The 18,849-nt window shown below is 47.0% G+C and overlaps 1 protein-coding gene across 1 annotated transcript in view; it reads left to right on the forward strand.

Annotated features, from left to right (window-relative positions):
• Positions 1 to 18,849, forward strand: part of LOC126109478 (leucine-rich repeat-containing protein 15-like) — a 120,105-nt gene that overhangs the window by 11,872 nt on the left and 89,384 nt on the right. Inside the window, exons 2-4 of the mRNA XM_049914505.1 lie at positions 6,958 to 7,300; positions 14,382 to 14,391; positions 16,332 to 16,766. Coding sequence (XP_049770462.1) covers positions 6,958 to 7,300; positions 14,382 to 14,391; positions 16,332 to 16,766 — 788 coding nt within the window. The remainder of the gene's footprint in view (positions 1 to 6,957; positions 7,301 to 14,381; positions 14,392 to 16,331; positions 16,767 to 18,849) is intronic.

The raw sequence follows: 18,849 nt of genomic DNA on the forward strand, positions 1-18,849 counted from the left end.
TCGACGGTTCAGAGGGTATAATCTGTCGTTACATTCATTACAAAATACAGTCCAGTATTTACAAGATTTGGCAGTATGAGAGCACTTGCATCCTCGCTGGCCTGGATGTAACCAGTGCTTCGGTTGAGAAGAGTTTCATGAAGTTGTTTGTATCCTCTCATGAGTCAAGCTGCTTCACAACATTTCTAACTTTAGAGGATGCAATGCAGGCCCCTTCAGGAAATGTTATATAAAGGAGAGAAAGACTCTGTGAAACAAAATGTGACTATGAATTCTGGCGGTCGTACTGTGGGAATCTTTTATAGGAAAATAAGAATTCTGACTAAGAGATGTATACAGATGAACTTTAAAATTAGACAACGTATCTCTTGAGGCTTTTTATTTTTAAAAAAAATCCAAATTCGAGCAGGTCTCGCGCATAGAGGGTTCAGTGCAAACTTAATTATGCATACAGACAGTTAACCAATTCCGGGAATCAAAGATCCCGACGATTTTTTCCAATTATCGACATTAATACTGACAACATATCGGTCCCAACGTTTCCGAGATGATCACTTAGAAGAATAACGTTTCCACAGTACAGAAGTGCAATATACCTTAGTATTTCACATAAATCTCAGCGTGATATGTCTACCCATTCCTGAGAAAAATGGGTCTTAACAGACGAACAGGCAGACCTACCGTCTCATGACCAATGACACAAATTTGTTTTTTTGTGTGGTAAAGTTACAGATTGACAATTTCCGATCTTTCCCTTTACTTGTGTTGTGAAACGCCTCTTCTTGCCAAAATTTCATGATTCTAGACCCGGAAGTACGCTATAGATTTTGATGAATGACATTTGTATCAGTTTATGTGGCATAAATGGCCGATACGTGATTGCATTGTCTTATAAGCAAACAACAAGAAACCGTAGACGTCAGTATGTGACATAAATCTTAAATTGACAGGTCTAATCGTTTCTGGGATAAAGGGGTCTCAACAGATTAACGGGCAGACAGACCGATAAAAAATATAAAAGTAGTCTGATATTATTACAGATTAACAATTTTCGGAATATTGTTTTGGCGGTACTGTGAAACCTGTTTCTTGGCGAATTTCATGGTTCCAGACCAACAGGAAACACCTTGTAAGTTTTTATAAGTGCGTTTGCGAGCGTCAGAATACACATCTCAACAAAAGTTTGGAATATCACACAGATTACTACAAAGACTGCTTATAGTATACCAATTTAAGTTTGCACAATCCCTTATGAACAAAATAAACATAATTCCCTCTGAAAACAATAACTATTTTTGTTAGTTACAGAATACCATTACGAAATAAAGTAGGCTCTCTCCTAATTGTACATCTTGAGAATAAAACTAGTGAAAATCTCATGATGGTGATGATGATGATGGTGGTGGTGGTGGTGGTGGTGGTGATCTGATGATGATGGTGATCTGATGATGATATGATGATGATGATGATGATCAGGTGATGATTATCAGTCTTCAGTAGTGAATACATACTTTCCACACATGGACGAGTTCTTCCACGCTGCAACTCTAGCTCTTCTCCAAACTCTAACATGTCTAGTATTAGGTCGCAATCAGTCCTGGCCATGTAAGCATTTTGACGTTACTCCATTCTGTGATACTCCAATGTAGATGTGCAAGAGAGCAGGTCCTTCGATTGCACCGGTTCCGTTGGTACAGTGTATAACTTCACATTGGTCTCCTGGAATAAAGACCAGCCTGATGCAATCTTCTGCGCAGTTTTTGGTCTGAGATACAAATACCTGTTGCACGCACCAGGTTAGCCGAGCGCGCTAACGCGCTGCTTCCTGGACTCGGGTAGGCACGCCGGCCCCGAATCGAATCCGCCCGGCGGATTAACGACTAGGGGCGGTGTGCCAGCCAGCCAGGATGTGGTTTTTAGGCGGTTTCCACATCGCCCTAGGTGAATACCGGGCTGGTCCCCACGTCCCGCCTCAGTTACACGGCTCGCAGACATCTCAACACTTTCGCAATATTCCATGGATTATACTAGTCGCAGAGAGTTGGGGTACGCTAATTCCTTCCCGGGGGGTACGGGGTGGCGACAGGATGGGCATCTGGCCACCCCTTCAACTAGCATTGCCACATCCGATTAACCATGCCGACCCTGCGTAATCACGGGAAAAACGGCACAAGCAAAGGAAAGGAAGAAAGAAATACGAGTACCTGTTGCCCGGGAGATGTCATTTGCAATATTTCTGGCAGTTGATGTTGGGCGCCTGTGAGCCGACATTTGGAGGAAGCGATCCTGCATTGATGTTGATATACGAGGATGGCCACTGCGAGGTCTATCGTTTCTCCATACCTTAGACCACACCACTTTGAGTGACAGGCCGGCCGCTGTGACCGAGCGCTTCTAGGCTCTTCAATCCGGAACCGCACTGCAGCTACGGAGGGAGGTTCGAATCCTGCCTCGGGCCTGGATGTGTGTGATGTCCTTAGGTCAGATAGGTTTAAGTAGTTCTGAGTCTTGGGGACTGATCTCAGATGTTAAGTCCTTTAGTGGTTAGAGCCATTGAACCACTTTAAGTGACAGGTAACCGATCGGCAATATCTTGCCGTGTATGGCCTGCCGAAAGTAAAGCCACTATTCTGACTCTCTCAATGTGTTGTGTGCCTCTACGTGGCGTGTTACTACTGTGATGAACACAACGTGAATGAAGCTGTTGTTGATACTGAACTGCTCGCGGTGTGCCGCTGTGGCAGTGGTATGTTTACATGAGTGGGAAACGGCCACAGAGCGTGCTAGTAGTAAACACCATCCAGTATATGGGTTCCAACTGCGTTAAGTATGAAGTGCCTGAGTAACTGAGAACTCTAGCACGGTACTACATTTTACAATACTATTCCAATCTTGACCCCTACTATATGTAGACTGAGCCTTTGCATTTTCCTCTTCAGATTTTCTTCAATACCATGTTCAAGCCTCTGACATTCAAGGCCGCCAGTCGTTGGCTATTCCATCTCTTTCGTTGGCTATTGAGTCTCTTTTTCGTGATTACATCCCACTTGGCAGTCCCCTCCCAGGGATCCGAATGGGGGACTGTTCCTGACTCTTTTACTAATGGAAACATCGTTATGACATTTTCTTTCAATTGCAGGCCACATCTCTTGGGATACACGTTGTGTCTCTTTAATGCAGTGGTTTCCATTGCCTTCTGCATCCACATGCCGTTGACCATTGCTGATTCATCAGCCTGTAGGGTCAGTTTCCTACACCAAGGGTAGGAGTGCCTTGAACCTCTCTGTCCACTACTCCGCCCTCTTCGACAAGGTCTTTGCCAAAATGAGGGTGACTCCTTAAGCCGGAATTCTTCGACCACCAATGCTGATTATTGATCAAAATTTAAGTGGTGGCTGGTTTCGAACCCAGGACCGAGGATCTTTTGATTACGAATCAAAGACGCTACCCCATTTTTTTGTTTGTTTTGTATTTGGTCGGAGCGGACGTCACATGACATCCGTTGAAGTTCGCTGTTGATCCCTTCACCTAGTTTTTTTTATTACATAGAACAGCCAGTTCATTGACCGAACACACTGAGCAACCGAGTCAGCTTCCCTAGACCACGAGTGATGAAGATGTTGAAAAAGGAATTCGTGGCGGACTGCATAAAACCACTCAGAAGACTTATGACTGAAAAAAAAGTCCAATCTTTTGTTGAGGAGCGTATGTCACATAAAAGGCCATATATTTTGATTACACTGACTTAAAAGCTTCACTTCTTAACATCGCCTTTTAACGTCGGCGAGGGAGCGTAGGCCTTAATATATGACATAAATTTCAGCTCGATACGTCTGTACGTTACTGAGAAGAAGGGTTTTGGACAGTCGGGGAGAGAGAGGGAGAGAGAGACAGCGTGACAGACATTGACGGACAAGAATGGGATAATATACTGGGTGAAAAGTATTTAAGTCGACAAACTCTGGGAGGTTGTAGGGGACATCAAAACAAATTTCTTTCCCTAATGTCATTTTTTTCTATGAGGAGTATTTAAACCGGTACAGGAAGATTTCTCTGGCGGCAAATTAATTAAACCAAGAAATACTTCTTCATTTTTTTATGACCAAGAGACAACACATTAACACAACCTAATTTCAACTACAGTAAATTTTCAAAAATGCCTCCATTGACACGTAAACAAAGCATACACCGTCGGATCATGTTCTGTCTGACACGGGCAAAAATCCCAGGAGTATCTTGAATTGTTCCTGCTGCTGCTACTATCCGGGCAACCAGATCCTCTTCTGATGCAACAGGAGTTGCGTAAACAAGGTTGGGCTTCCCTCCCCACACAAAAAAGTCCTGATCGAGCAGGCCATGGTACAGGACTACCTCTGCCAATCCACGTTTCTGGGAACCGTCGGTCCAGGAATCGACGCACACGACGACTGAAATGTGCCGGCGCCCCGTCATGTTGGAACCACATGCGTTGTCTTGTAGGGAGCGGGACGTCTTCCAGCAATTCTGGCAATGCTCTGGGTAGATAATCAACTGGTTCCAGGTTGTGGACACGCTGTAAGTGAAATGGACGTAACAATTGCTCTCGAAGGACTCTTCTTACATTCGTCTGATTCGTCCCCATGTTACGTGCAATTGCACGAGTGCTGATTGAAGGATCCCGCTCCACATGCTGCAAGACAGCTTCCTCAAACTGCAATGTTCCTATCGTGCGACGGCGTCTCTGTCCAGATAATCTGCTAAATGACCCGGTCTCACGCAGATGTTGGTACACACCAGCAAAGGTCTTATGATGCGGGATACGGCGATTAGGATATTGTTGTTGATAAACCCGCTGTGCAACTCGCCCATTGTGCTGCGGTACGTAGTACACACTAACCATATCAGTGTACTCACTGACGCGGGATTAGCCGAGCGGTCTGAGGCACTGCAGTCATGTACTGTGCGGCTGGTCCTGGCGGAGGTTCGAGTCCTCCCTCGGGCACGGGTGTGTGTGTTTGTCCTTAGGATAGTTTAGGTTAAGTAGTGTGTACTCTTAGGGACTGATCACCTTAGCAGTTCAGACCTATAAAATTTCACACATTTTTTTCAGTGTATTCACTGCAGGTGTATAGCTCTATTAGTAAACAGAGACAATGCACTACTACACTGGTGGACAGGGGTTGCCGACAGCTGAAGAGCGTAATAAGCCATCTAACAACTGAAGAGCCTAATACGGCCTCCACTGGTTTAAATAATCCTCATAGGAAAAAATGACATCAGGGAAAAATATTTGTTTTGATGTCCCCTACAACCTCCCAGAGTTTGTCGGTTTAAATACTTTTCACATTGTATAAATACACTCCTGGAAATGGAAAAAAGAACACATTGACACCGGTGTGTCAGACCCACCATACTTGCTCCGGACACTGCGAGAGGGCTGTACAAGCAATGATCACACGCACGGCACAGCGGACACACCAGGAACCGCGGTGTTGGCCGTCGAATGGCGCTAGCTGCGCAGCATTTGTGCACCGCCGCCGTCAGTGTCAGCCAGTTTGCCGTGGCATACGGAGCTCCATCGCAGTCTTTAACACTGGTAGCATGCCGCGACAGCGTGGACGTGAACCGTATGTGCAGTTGACGGACATTGAGCGAGGGCATATAGTGGGCATGCGGGAGGCCGGGTGGACGTACCGCCGAATTGCTCAACACGTGGGGCGTGAGGTCTCCACAGTACATCGATGTTGTCGCCAGTGGTCGGCGGAAGTTGCACGTGCCCGTCGACCTGGGACCGGACCGCAGCGACGCACGGATGCACGCCAAGACCGTAGGATCCTACGCAGTGCCGTAGGGGACCGCACCGCCACTTCCCGGCAAATTAGGGACACTGTTGCTCCTGGGGTATCGACGAGGACCATTCGCAACCGTCTCCATGAAGCTGGGCTACGGTCCCGCACACCGTTAGGCCGTCTTCCGCTCACGCCCCAACATCGTGCAGCCCGCCTCCAGTGGTGTCGCGACAGGCGTGAATGGAGGGACGAATGGAGACGTGTCGTCTTCAGCGATGAGAGTCGCTTCTGCCTTGGTGCCAATGATGGTCGTATGCGTGTTTGGCGCCGTGCAGGTGAGCGCCACAATCAGGACTGCATACGACCGAGGCACACAGGGCCAACACCCGGCATCATGGTGTGGGGAGCGATCTCCTACACTGGCCGTACACCACTGGTGATCGTCGAGGGGACACTGAATAGTGCACGGTACATCCAAACCGTCATCGAACCCATTGTTCTACCATTCCTAGACCGGCAAGGGAACTTGCTGTTCCAACAGGACAATGCACGTCCGCATGTATCCCGTGCCACCCAACGTGCTCTAGAAGGTGTAAGTCAACGACCCTGGCCAGCAAGATCTCCGGATCTGTCCCCCATTGAGCATGTTTGGGACTGGATGAAGCGTCGTCTCACGCGGTCTGCACGTCCAGCACGAACGCTGGTCCAACTGAGGCGCCAGGTGGAAATGGCATGGCAAGCCGTTCCACAGGACTACATCCAGCATCTCTACGATCGTCTCCATGGGAGAATAGCAGCCTGCATTGATGCGAAAGGTGGATATACACTGTACTAGTGCCGACATTGTGCATGCTCTGTTGCCTGTGTCTATGTGCCTGTGGTTCTGTCAGTGTGATTATGTGATGTATCTGACCCCAGGAATGTGTCAATAAAGTTTCCCCTTCCTGGGACAATGAATTCACGGTGTTCTTATTTCAATTTCCAGGAGTGTAGTAGCAAATTCGGCAACTGGGACTAATATGAAATGGGGGTAGAGAGCAGTTTGTAGCGAATGCCATTTCAACAGCGTATCTGTCACGGATCGTCAGCTCAGCCCCTTCGGTGTGGCCACCACACACGGCGGGAGTTTCGCCTCCGCGCGAGGCGGAAATGTGTTCGGCGAGTTTTGGCGCCGGGTGCGATGACGTAGACCATTCAGCGCGAGGAAAAGCGCGCCACCGCGGAAGAAAGCCCCGCCGGTGCGGCGCCAGGCTCGGACGGCGGCGCTCCCCCGGCGCGCGGCTACCGCGACTGCAGACGACGCTATTTCGGTCGGCTGGCCCGCCGCAGCGGTGAAAGCGCCGGCCCGTTGCTCTGCCGCCCTGTCCACGAGCCGAGTCGGCCGGCGCACGGGGCCGAGTGGAGTGGCCTTGGGGTCGGCACGCCGACTGCACCGGCCGCCGCTGAGGTCGTCGCTCCCGTAACAGCCCGGCCCGCCGGGTCGCCAGCTTTAAAGCCTGGATTCGCTGTGTCGCTCAACCCTCGTCCAGCAGGTACAGGCAGCACAGTGGCGCAAATAGAAATTGAAACACCACGAACGCCGACGTGTTTCTCCTATGAGCTCATAGCCCAATTCCGATAAGTCTTATCCACATCTGCCTTCTACACTATTAGCCATTAAAATTGCTACACCAAGAAGAAATGCGGATGATAAACGAGCATTCATTGGACAAATATATTACACTAGAACTGACATGTGATTACATTTTCACGCAGTGTAGGTGCATAGATCCCGAGAAATCAGTACCCAGAACAACCACCTCCGGCCGTAATATCGGCCTTGATACGCCTGGGTATTGAGTCAAACAGAGCTTGGATGGCGTGTACAGGTATAGCTGCCCATGCAGCTTCAACACGATACCACAGCTCATCAACAGTAGTGACTGGCGTATTGTGACGAGCCAGTTGGTCAGCTACCATTGACCCGAAGTTTTCAATGGGTGAGAGATCTGGAGAATGTGCTGACCAGGGCAGCAGTCGAACAGTTTCTGTATCCAGAAAGGCCCGTACAGGACCTGCAACATGCGGTCGTCCATTATCCTGCTGAAATGTAGGGTTTCGCAGGGATCGAATGAAGGATAGAGCGACGGATCGTAACACATCTGAAATGTAACGTATTGTGACGAGCCAGTTGGTCAGCTACCATTGACCCGAAGTTTTCAATGGGTTGAGAGATCTGGAGAATGTGCTGCCCAGGGCAGCAGTCGAACAGTTTCTGTATCCAGAAAGGCCCGTACAGGACCTGCAACATGCGGTCGTGCATTATCCTGCTGAAATGTAGGGTTTCGCAGGGGTCGAATGAAGGATAGAGCGACGGATCGTAACACATCTGAAATGTAACGTCCACTGTTCAGAGTACCGTCAATCCGAACAAGAGGTGACCGAGACGTGTAACCAATGGCACCCAATACCATCACGCCGGGTGATACTCCAGTATGGCGATGACGAATACACGCTTCCAAGGTGCGTTCACCGCGATGTCGCCAAACAGGGACGCGACCATCATGATGCTGTAAATAGAACCTGGATTCATCCGAAAAAATGACGTTTTCCCATTCGTGCACACAGTTTCGTCGTTGAGTACACCATCGCAGGCGCTCCTGTCTGTGATGCAGCGTCAAGGGTAATCTCAGCCATGGTATCCGAGCTGATAGTCCATGCTGCTGCAAACGTCGTCGAACTGTTCGTGCAGATGGTTGTTGTCTTGCAAACGTCCCCATCTGTTGACTCAGGGATCGAGACGTGGCTGCACGATACGTTACAGCCGTGTGGATAAGATGCCTGTCATGTCGACTGCTAGTGATACCACGCCGTTGGGATCCAGCACGGCGTTCCGTATTACCCTCCTGAACCCACCGATTCCATATTCTGCTAACAGTCATTGGATCTCGACCAACGCGAGCAGCAATGTCGCGTTACGATAAACCGCAGTCGCGATAGGCTACAATCCGACCTTTATCAAAGCCGGAAACGTGATGGTACGCATTTCTCCTCCTTACACGAGACATCACAACAACGTTTCACCACGCAACGCCGGTCAACTGCTGTTTGTGTATGAGAAATCGGTTGGAAAGTTTCCTCATGTCAGCACGTTGTACGTGTCGCCACCAGTGCCAACCTTGTGTGAATGATCAGAAAAGCTAATCATTTGCATATCACAGCATCTTCTTCCTGTCGGTTAAATTTCGCGTCTGTAGCACGCCATCTTCGTGGTGTAGCAATTATAATGGACAGCAGTGTGTGAAGTTCATACCAATAAACGTCACATTCTTCCACTTATTAGGGTTTCTTCCCGTTCCATTCACGGGAGTAATGACAGTTTGAATGCCTCTGTGTGTGCAGCAATCATTCTAATCTAGTTCTCACGAGCCCCATATGAACGATACATAGAAGGTGGCAGTATGTTCCTACACTGAAGAGACGCAGTAACTGGTACACCTGCCTGCGAGCATGCAGAAGTGCCACAACACGACGTGGCATGGAGTAACATCTGAAGTATTGCTGAAAGGAACACAATGGATCCTTAGAGCTGTCCATAAGAGTACGAGGGGTGAAGATATCTTCTGAACAGCATGCTGAAATGGATCCCAGATGGGCTCAATAATGTTTTTTGCCTGGGTAGTCTGGTGGCCAGCGGAAGTGTTTAAACTCAGAAGAGTGTACCTGGAGCCACTCTGTACAAATTCTGGATGTGTGGGGCGTCCCATTGTCCTGCTGGAATTACCCAAGTCCGTCGGAATGCACAATGGACATGAATGGATGCATGTGATCAGACAGGATGCTTACGTACGTGTCACCTGTCAGAGTTGTATATAGAGGTATCAAGGGTCATATATGGTTTACACGATGACACCTGTTGATGGCCCAACATTTAAATCTGCAGCAGTCTCCGGAAGGGTTGCACTTATATCACGCAGAACAATTCTCTTCAGTCGGTGGTTTTTTCCCGGCCTCAGCAATGTCGGTGGGTTGGTGTTTTAGCGGATTCCTGATATTCAAGGTACACCCATGAAAAGGGAAAATCTCCACTTTATCGCTACCTTGGATATGCTGTGTCCCGTCGCCCGCTACCGACTATAACACTGCGTTCAAACTAAATTAAATCTTACAAAATTGTTAAGGCTTTAGTGGCCACTTGTTGATAAACTGCCTATTGGCTCGGCAATGGAGGGTGAAGCTTTGACAATGCCAGCAACTCGTGCCGGCGAAACGTCAGTAAAATCATCAGACGAACGTCGGCCGAAGAACCCGAGACAGAAGACAATAGGCACTATGTCACTTAAATGTTGACAACCTGCCATCATAGCAGCAGTAACCGATCTAACAACTGCGCCAGACACTTGTTGTCTTACCTAGGTGTTGCCGACCGCAGCGCCGTATTCTGCCTGTTTACATATCTCTGTATTTGAATACGCATGCCTATACGAGTTTCTTTGGCGCTTCAGTGTATACTCCTCTACTAGAGCTGGTTCTTGAAACTTTGTATGTAAGCTTTTTCGAGATAGTTTACATCTATCTTAAAGAGTCTGCCACTTCTGTTTCTTCAGATCTCTGTGACACTCTCACATGGGTCAAACATGTGTCCATTCGTGCAACCCTTTTGTGGTTCAAATGCGTCTGAGCACTATGGGACTTAACATCTGAGGTCAACAGTCCCCTAGAACTAGCTACTTATACCTAAGGACATCACACACATCCGTGTTCGAAGCAGGATTCGAACCTGCGACCGTAGCAGTCTCGCAGTTCTGGACTGAAGCGCCTTGAACCGCTCGGTCACCACGGCCGGCCGCCCTTTTTTGTATGCGTTCAATTCCCCCTGTTTGGTACAGGTACCGCATACTCGAGTTGATTCAACAACCGGTCGCACGGCCGGCCGGAGTGGCCGAGGTTAAAGGCGCTACAGTGTGGAACCGCACGACCGCTGCGGTCGCAGGTTCTAATCCTGCCTCGGGCATGGATGTGTGTGATGTCCTTACGTTGGTTAGGATTAAGTAGTTCTAAGTTCTAGGGGACTTATGACCACAGCAGTTGAGTCCCATAGTGCTCAGAGCCATGTGAACCGGTCGCACGAGTGACTGGTAAGCAAACATGTTTGAGACTGAATGCATTTTCTAAGTCTACGACCTACTTTACCATCGACTGAGCATTTCTGTTCCTTCCATTTCGCATCTTTACAAAGTGTTACTGCGAGGTATTTGTATGAGTTGGCCGATTCCAGTCGTAAAAAATTGAAATGAGCGTTTGGCGTCATTGGCCGGGAGGCCCCATATTGAACAGGTCCGGCCGCCTTGGTGCAGGTCTTATTACAACCGACGCAACATTGGGCGACCTGCGCGACGGATCGGGATGAAACGGTGATGAAGAGAAGACGACACCCAGTGCCTCTGGGGAGAAAACCTCCGACCCAGCCGGTAATCGAACCCGGTCCCCTAGGACGGCAATCTTTCACGCTGACCACTCAGCTATCGGGGCGGACATTCCAGCTGTGATTCATTGATATTATAAACAGAGGATACTAGGTTTTTCGTTTTGTGAAGTGCATAATTTCTGAATGTTTAAAGTAACTTGCCAATCTTTGGAGCAATCTGAAATCTTATCAAAATCTGACGGAACAACAATGCAGCTTCTTTCAGACAGTACTTCGCTACAGATATTTTCATCATCTGCAAAAAGTCTGAGGTTACCATTAATAATGCTTGCAACGGCAATAACATGACATGAACAGGAAAGGTGCCAGCAGATATCGTTCGTGCAGACCCAAAGTTACTCCTGCATCTGACAATGACCCTCCATACAAGGTAACATGCTGTGTCGTCCCTACCAAAAAAGTCCTCAATCCAGTCCAAAACTTCCCTCGATACACCATATGATCGTACTTTCGACAATAAGCTTAGGTTTGATACTGACTCAAATGCTTTTCAGAAATCAACAATTACAGCATCTACCTGGTTGCCTTGATCCAGCCAAAATCCAGCCAGCGACTCTCCTTGCAGCCAAAGCAGCATGTTTCCCACCTTCTCTCTTTGACAAAAGCATGGCTAGTGTAGATTCAAATGGCTCTGAGCACTATGGGACTTAACATCTGTGGTCATCAGTCCCCTAGAACTTAGAACTACTTAAACCTAACTAACCTAAGGACATCACAAACATACACGCCCGAGGCAGGATTCGAACCTGCGACCGTAGCAGTCGCGCGGTTCCGGACTGCGCGCCTAGAACCGCTAGACCACCGCGGGCGGCGGCTAGTGTAGAGCTCCACTACATTTTCAGACTACTGTCTCACTAAACGAGCCTCCTGAGACGGATGTTACGATTAATCAATGAAACCCCCAGTCGGGAAACGGGGCCAAAATTAGTTGGTTACTGTCGAGTTGGATTGTACAATTTCTTTATTGATTACCTCAACCATTAAAAGTCATTTCTTTACCACTTGACCAGGAACAGATCCAAAAAAGCTAGCATGCATGAGTGCCTTTTCAAAATTATTTACTTTACGGTTAACGGCCAAGCCATTTCACTTAAAACCGGTTTTGATAAAACATTTGGTAACAAATCAAAATTTTCCAAGTAATGAAATTGAAAAACTTTACTTTACCGTTAATAGCCAAGCCATTTTACTTAAAACAGACTTTGATAAAGCATTTAATTAAAACTTTCCAAGTAATGAAACAAAACACCAATTTGCATACAATTTCGCTACCGAACATGTAGGGAGCCACTTCTTTTAAATTTTGGCACAACAAGATATTAAATTACAAGGGCTCGCTAACAGGGAGGCAGAACTAGCATTTTCAAAGGATGCCAAGTAGATTAAAACAATCAAAGTAAAGATACAGTCATTCACCTTTTACAATAACTAACAATTTTAAAGCCACGTAATATAAAAAAAGAAAGGCAAACTTAACCTTTTTTTAAACAGTGGCCAAAAACAATCAGAGTAAAATACAATCATTTAACATTTTACAATTACTAACAACTTTAATATCATGTCCTGCCACGAAACCTGGTGTAAGGGCGGCCACAATTGTCTCCCGAAGGATGCTCAGGCTAGAAGCGGACTAACAGACCCACAACGCCTCACATTCAGCAATCACATCGACCTCACGCTAGGCCAGGGGAGGAGGAGGAATCAAATCAGGTACCATAATCCGTGCCCAAACATACACTTCCTACCAGGCAGTTCTAACAAGAAGTCAAAAGATCACTGTCTATAATTACACCGGCGGCAGGGACAGGAAATCCGAAAACAGGAGGCCACAAGTCAGATTCAAAAATGGTTCAAATGGCTCTGAGCACTATGGGACTCAAATGCTGTGGTCATAAGTCCCCTAGAACTTAGAACTACTTAAACCTAACTAACCTAAGGACATCACACACATCCATGCCCGAGGCAGGATTCGAACCTGCGATCGTAGCTGTCGTGCGGTTCCAGACCGTAGCGCCTTTAACCGCTCGGCCACTCCGGCCGGCTAGGCCACAAGGCAGAAAGAATGTAACCTAAAACAATATTCCCTGCCCAAAAATACACGTCCTACCGGGCAGTACTAATAAGAAGCGGAAAGATCACTGTCTATAAATACACCGGCGGCAGGGACACGAAACCCGAACGCAGGAGGCCACAAGGCAGAAAAGACGCTGCTGCACAAACCAAAATTCTTCAATTAATATCTAATCCTTTAACCTACTTAACTTGCAGTTTGTCAGAGAAACAGCAGGCGAACTCCGATGCAAAGGTTCTTCCACGTCGCCAGCGTACCCAACTGGGCACAGTCACGCAGCCACGCGCTCACCGGAGCCCTCGTCTTCTCTGCACCCACGGCGGCGAAATACCACTCCTCAGGTTAGGCGAGTCACTAGTCCATCATTCCCGCCTCCAGACGGACAATTTAAAGACATCCGTTGCCGCTCCCACCAAGTAGTGATTCGGAACCACAGCCGTGGCCCCCGGGTGTTCACAGCAAGAGCTTACAGCCTTGTCTCCTGTCAACTCGTCCCACTCGTCTCGCACCGCCAGGATAGACCTCGCAGCTTCTCGCAACAACACATGCCGCCCTGATTTTACGACCCACCACCTAAGTGCTTAAGGTGGGTCTATTTTGACCACTTGGCCGCTACGACCGGTGTACGGGTGCTGATGCAGTTGATGAAACTCACACCAATTCCCGCATCCGGCCGTACCGTTGCCCGTGTCCCGCCACGTGGGGGCGGGTCTTTACTTTTTTTTTCTTTACTTTGGCAGCTTTCCCAAAACCGTTTTAACAAAATTACAGGAAATACAAGGAATAGTTTAGACTGAAGAGGAGAAAAGACAATAGGAAAGGAAGAGATGATAGTCCCACCACCTTAGGGTACTGGGGATGAGCGCCTTGGGATTTATCTTCAAGCCTCTGATCCTCAGTCTCCTAACGTTAGCCTAGGAAGTTCTATTCTATTTATAACAATTGATATCTCTATTTATTTCTAGCAGGTTATTTATATACAGGTTTAAAGTGCCATGGTAGCTGATGGCAATTGCGACGGTGCGCCGACACTGTTTATACCTAATTTCATACATTAATCTATTGTCCATTGCAGGACTACTTATGTAAGTCTATTGCATGTCAGTTGTTTTATATTGAGTCTTAGTTTACCTCTTCCACACTACGGTGTCTGTCTGGGTGCTGCATATGGGTTTATTGTCTGTGTGGTCTTCCGTTCCTGTACTCTTTGTGGCATTCATCAGAAATTTTGTCTGTTAGTGCGTTCAATACGTCCCAAAGCTCAGGTGTCCTGATCGCTTCGTATATGTGTTCCTCTGTCTGTAGGTGTTGTATCCCAGGTGTGTTCCTGTGCTGTCTGTATTTCCCGCAGAATAGGATCGTGTGTTCGGGGGTTCCCATACCTCCACATGATCTACATGATTACTCTGCAATTCACATTTAAGTGCTTGGCAGAGGGTTCATCGAACCACAATCATTCTATCTCTCTACCATTCCACTACCGAACAGCGCGCGGGAAAAACGAACACCTAAACCTTTCTGTTCGAGCTCTGACTTCTCTTATTTTATTTTGATGATCATTCCTACCTATGTAGGTTGGGCTCAACAAAATATTTTCGCATTCGGAAGAGAAAGTTGGTGACTGAAATTTCGTAAATAGATCTCCCCGCGACGAAAAACGTCTTTGCTTTAATGACTTCCATCCCAACTCGCGTATCATATCTCTCCCCTATTACGCGATAATACAAAACGAGCTGCCTTTTTTGCATCCTTTCTATGTCCTCGGTCAATTCCATCTGGTAAGGATCCCACACCGCGCAGCTATATTCTAACAGAGGACGAACGAGTGTAGTGTAATTTGTCTCTTTAGTGGACTTGTTGCATCTTATAAGTGTCCTGCCAATGAAACGCAACCTTTGGCTCGCCTTCCCCACAATATTATCTATGTGGTCTTTCCAACTGAAGTTGTTCGTAATTTTAACACCCAGGTACTTAGTTGAATTGACAGCCTTGAGAATTGTAATATTTATCGAGTAATCGAATTCCAACGGATTTCTTTAGAAACTCATATGGATCACCTCACACTTATCGTTATTTAGCGTCAACTGCCACCTGCCACACCATGCAGCAATCTTTTCTAATTCGCTTTGCAACTGATACTGGCCTTCGGATGACCTTACTAGACGGTAAATTTTGCAAAAACAGACATAATGTCTTATGGGATAAAAGCAATCAGTGATTTTATAATGTTACTTAAAATCCGTCTTGATTGCAAATTTTTTATTCATATGACCGGTTTCGGTTCATTCAGAACCATCTTCAGATCTGATATTTCAGTTACAGGAGTAACCCGTCCAAATCCAGCAACTTTCACATGCTACGTCACATGACGTGACGTAGCAACTTTCACATGCTACGTCAAATGACGTGACGTATCATGTGAAAGTTGCTGGATTTGGACGGGTTACTCCTGTAACTGAAATATCAGATCTGAAGATGGTTCTGAATGAACCGAAACCGGTCATACGAATAAAAAATTTGCAATCAAGACGGATTTTAAGTAACATTATAGACAGTAAATTACAGCATCATCTGCGAACAACCTAAGAGAACTGCTCAGATTGTCACCCAGGTTATTTATATAGATCAGGAACGGCAGAGGTCCCAGGACGCTTCCCTGGGGAACACCTGATATCACTTCAGTTTTACTTGATGATTTGCCGTCTATTACTACGAAGTGCGACCTTCCTGACAGGAAATCACGAATCCAGCCGCACAACTGAGACGATACCCCATAGGCCCGCAGCTTGATTAGAAGTCGCTTGTGAGAAACGGTGTCAGAAGCTTGCCGGAAATCTAGAGTCAGCTTGAGATACCCTGTCGATAGCGGCCATTACTTCGTGCGAATAAAGAGCTAGCTGCGTTGCGCAAGGACGATGTTTTCTGAAACCATGCTGGTTTCGTATCAATAGATCCCTTCGAGGTGATTCGTAATGTTTGAATACAGTATATCTAGTCGTTATCTACAGCCTGTATCGCTTTGCAGGAGGTGCCGCCTGGGACCGCCGCCGCCGCTGGTGCTGGTCTCCATCCTGCTGCTGAACCTGCCAGCACTGACGCTGGCGGTGTTCCCCTGCGTGCTGCAGGAGGGCACGATGCTGTGCGACTCGCGCAACCTGACGGCAGTGCCAGACCTCTCAGACCAGCCCACGGAGAAGGTGACTGAGCTACGGCTGGAGCGCAACGCCATCCGTGACGTGTCTGGAGGCCCGCTGGTCAACCTGACGGCTCTGCGCCTCCTGTCGCTGGACTGGAACTCGCTAGCCGACCTTCCAGAGGACCTGCTCGACGGCAGCCCCGCGCTGGAAGTCCTCCAGGTCGGCTGGAATCAGCTGTCCGCACTGCCGCCCCGGCTCTTCGACAACCTGGCCCAGCTCAGGGTGCTGCGTGCCGCCAACAACCTCATCGCTGAGCTAGACAAGTAAGAAACTCCTTGGTTAACCAGGAATTGCACTGCAACTGCAAAATTATCCATTCTGTCACACAATGAAGGCTTTCGTGGTTGGTTTTCTCCGTTGTTGATGAACGTTCTGGATTGTATGGCCGTTATAGCGTTGCTCTTGGGGGGTGAAAACAAAAAGAATTGTTATTTTTTATTTTTTGAAAAATGGCGGAAAAGCGAAAATTTTGGTTGGCTACTTGGCAGCAGAATCAGGGATAGATTACACTATTATAATAACATACGTTGAGCATAAAAAGAATGTTTGAAATGGCCCTGAGCGCTATGGGACTTAACATCTGTGGTCATCAGTCCCCTAGAACTTAGAACTATTTAAACCTAACTAACCTAAGGACATCACGCTCATCCATGACCGAAGCAGGATTCGAACTTGCGACCGTAGCGGTCACGCGGTTCCAGACTGAAGCGCCTAGAACCGCACGGCCCCACCGGCCGGCTGTTGAGCATCAAATACCTGAATAAGAGCAGCATATTGATATATTTGAGACCTTTCTGAAGAAACATTATCATTTCTATGCATTTTATTAGTCGCATGGACTCGCATTCGGGAGGACGACGGTTCAATCCCGCGTCCGGCCATCCTGATTTAGGTTTTCCGTGATTTCCCTCAATCGCTCCAGGCGAATGGCAAAAATGGCTCTGAGCACTGTGGGACTTAACATCTATGGTCATCAGTCCCCTAGAACTTAGAACTACTTAAACCTAGCTAACCTAAGGACATCACACAACACCCAGTCATCACGAGGCAGAGAAAATCTCTGGCCCCGCCGGGAATCTAACCCGGGAACCCGGGCGCGGGAAGCGAGAACGCTACCGCACGACGCTCCAGGCAAATGCCGGGATGGTTCCTTTGAAAGGACACGGCCGACTTCCTTCCCTAATCCGATGAGACCGATGACCTCGCAGTCTGGTCTCTTCCCCCAAACAACCCAACCCAACTCGGAACAACAGTAAGGGACCAGAAGATTTATAGACTTTAAAAGAAATGCATCACTAAACAATTAAAAAAAAGAGTTGGTTCAGAAATAATAGGAAAACGATAATATTCCTTCTGCCTCATGCTGCGTTCGGCCCATCAGCGTAATCGTGATTTCTGGTGATGAAGTAACACAAAATAATTATCCTTCAGGTAAATAAGGAGATGGAAATCATCAAGGTTAATTTACTAAAATAAGCACACTTATCTGTAACACGCGTTTTTAATGCTACGTATCTTTCCATATTAAAATACAATAGATGACCATTGTGGTTAAATACTTTATACATAACAGCCAAAATGTCCTCTTGATGCTGTCTGTTCGTAATCAGTTACAAGAAACTACATGTTTTCTCATTGGAAAAATAACAATTAGCATATTCACTCAACATTTTCACATGAAATATAAAATACCGTTGCGGAACGCAGCAAATCCGCGTCCGCCTTTCATGCAATACAAACAGTAAAAGATGAGGCGCCAAATGCCTCATTTGTCTTGAAACAACAGAATTCTTTTTTATATCATTAATCGATACATGTACACAGAGATTTACAGGCACCGCTCAAGAACGGCCAAGATAAAGAATAATTCATTCTGTCCCTGTTATGCGATGGTTCATTTCTTTTACTTTACAATTGTTCGATAACTTTGGGCCATCAGGCGTGTACTATTGAGCGTATATTAATGTTTGTGAGGCGAAAATTACTAATATTACACCGTGGTCCACGAAACTGTTCAGTTACTGACATTTCGTTCAGAGCTGTGCTAGATATTTTCAGAGGAACTCATGGTTCTGCAACGTCAGGGAGACTCAGTGGAACCAGGAGCCCTTTGAAGAAACCCAGCACAGCTCTGGAGCAAGTGCCACAAACTAAACAGGTCCACGGACCATGGCCATACAACCCAGAAGATCCATCAGAAACTAATTTATTTTACACACACACACACACACACACACTTACTTTTATTTTGAGGTGGGTCAAAGGGCAAATTTGACACAGAAATAAACTGAAAATATTCGTAATACCCGGTTCCAACTAAATTGTTCTGCATGTATGAGTTGGATG

This window comes from Schistocerca cancellata, chromosome 12 (genome assembly GCF_023864275.1).
Source record: "Schistocerca cancellata isolate TAMUIC-IGC-003103 chromosome 12, iqSchCanc2.1, whole genome shotgun sequence".
Taxonomy (NCBI): domain Eukaryota; kingdom Metazoa; phylum Arthropoda; class Insecta; order Orthoptera; family Acrididae; genus Schistocerca; species Schistocerca cancellata.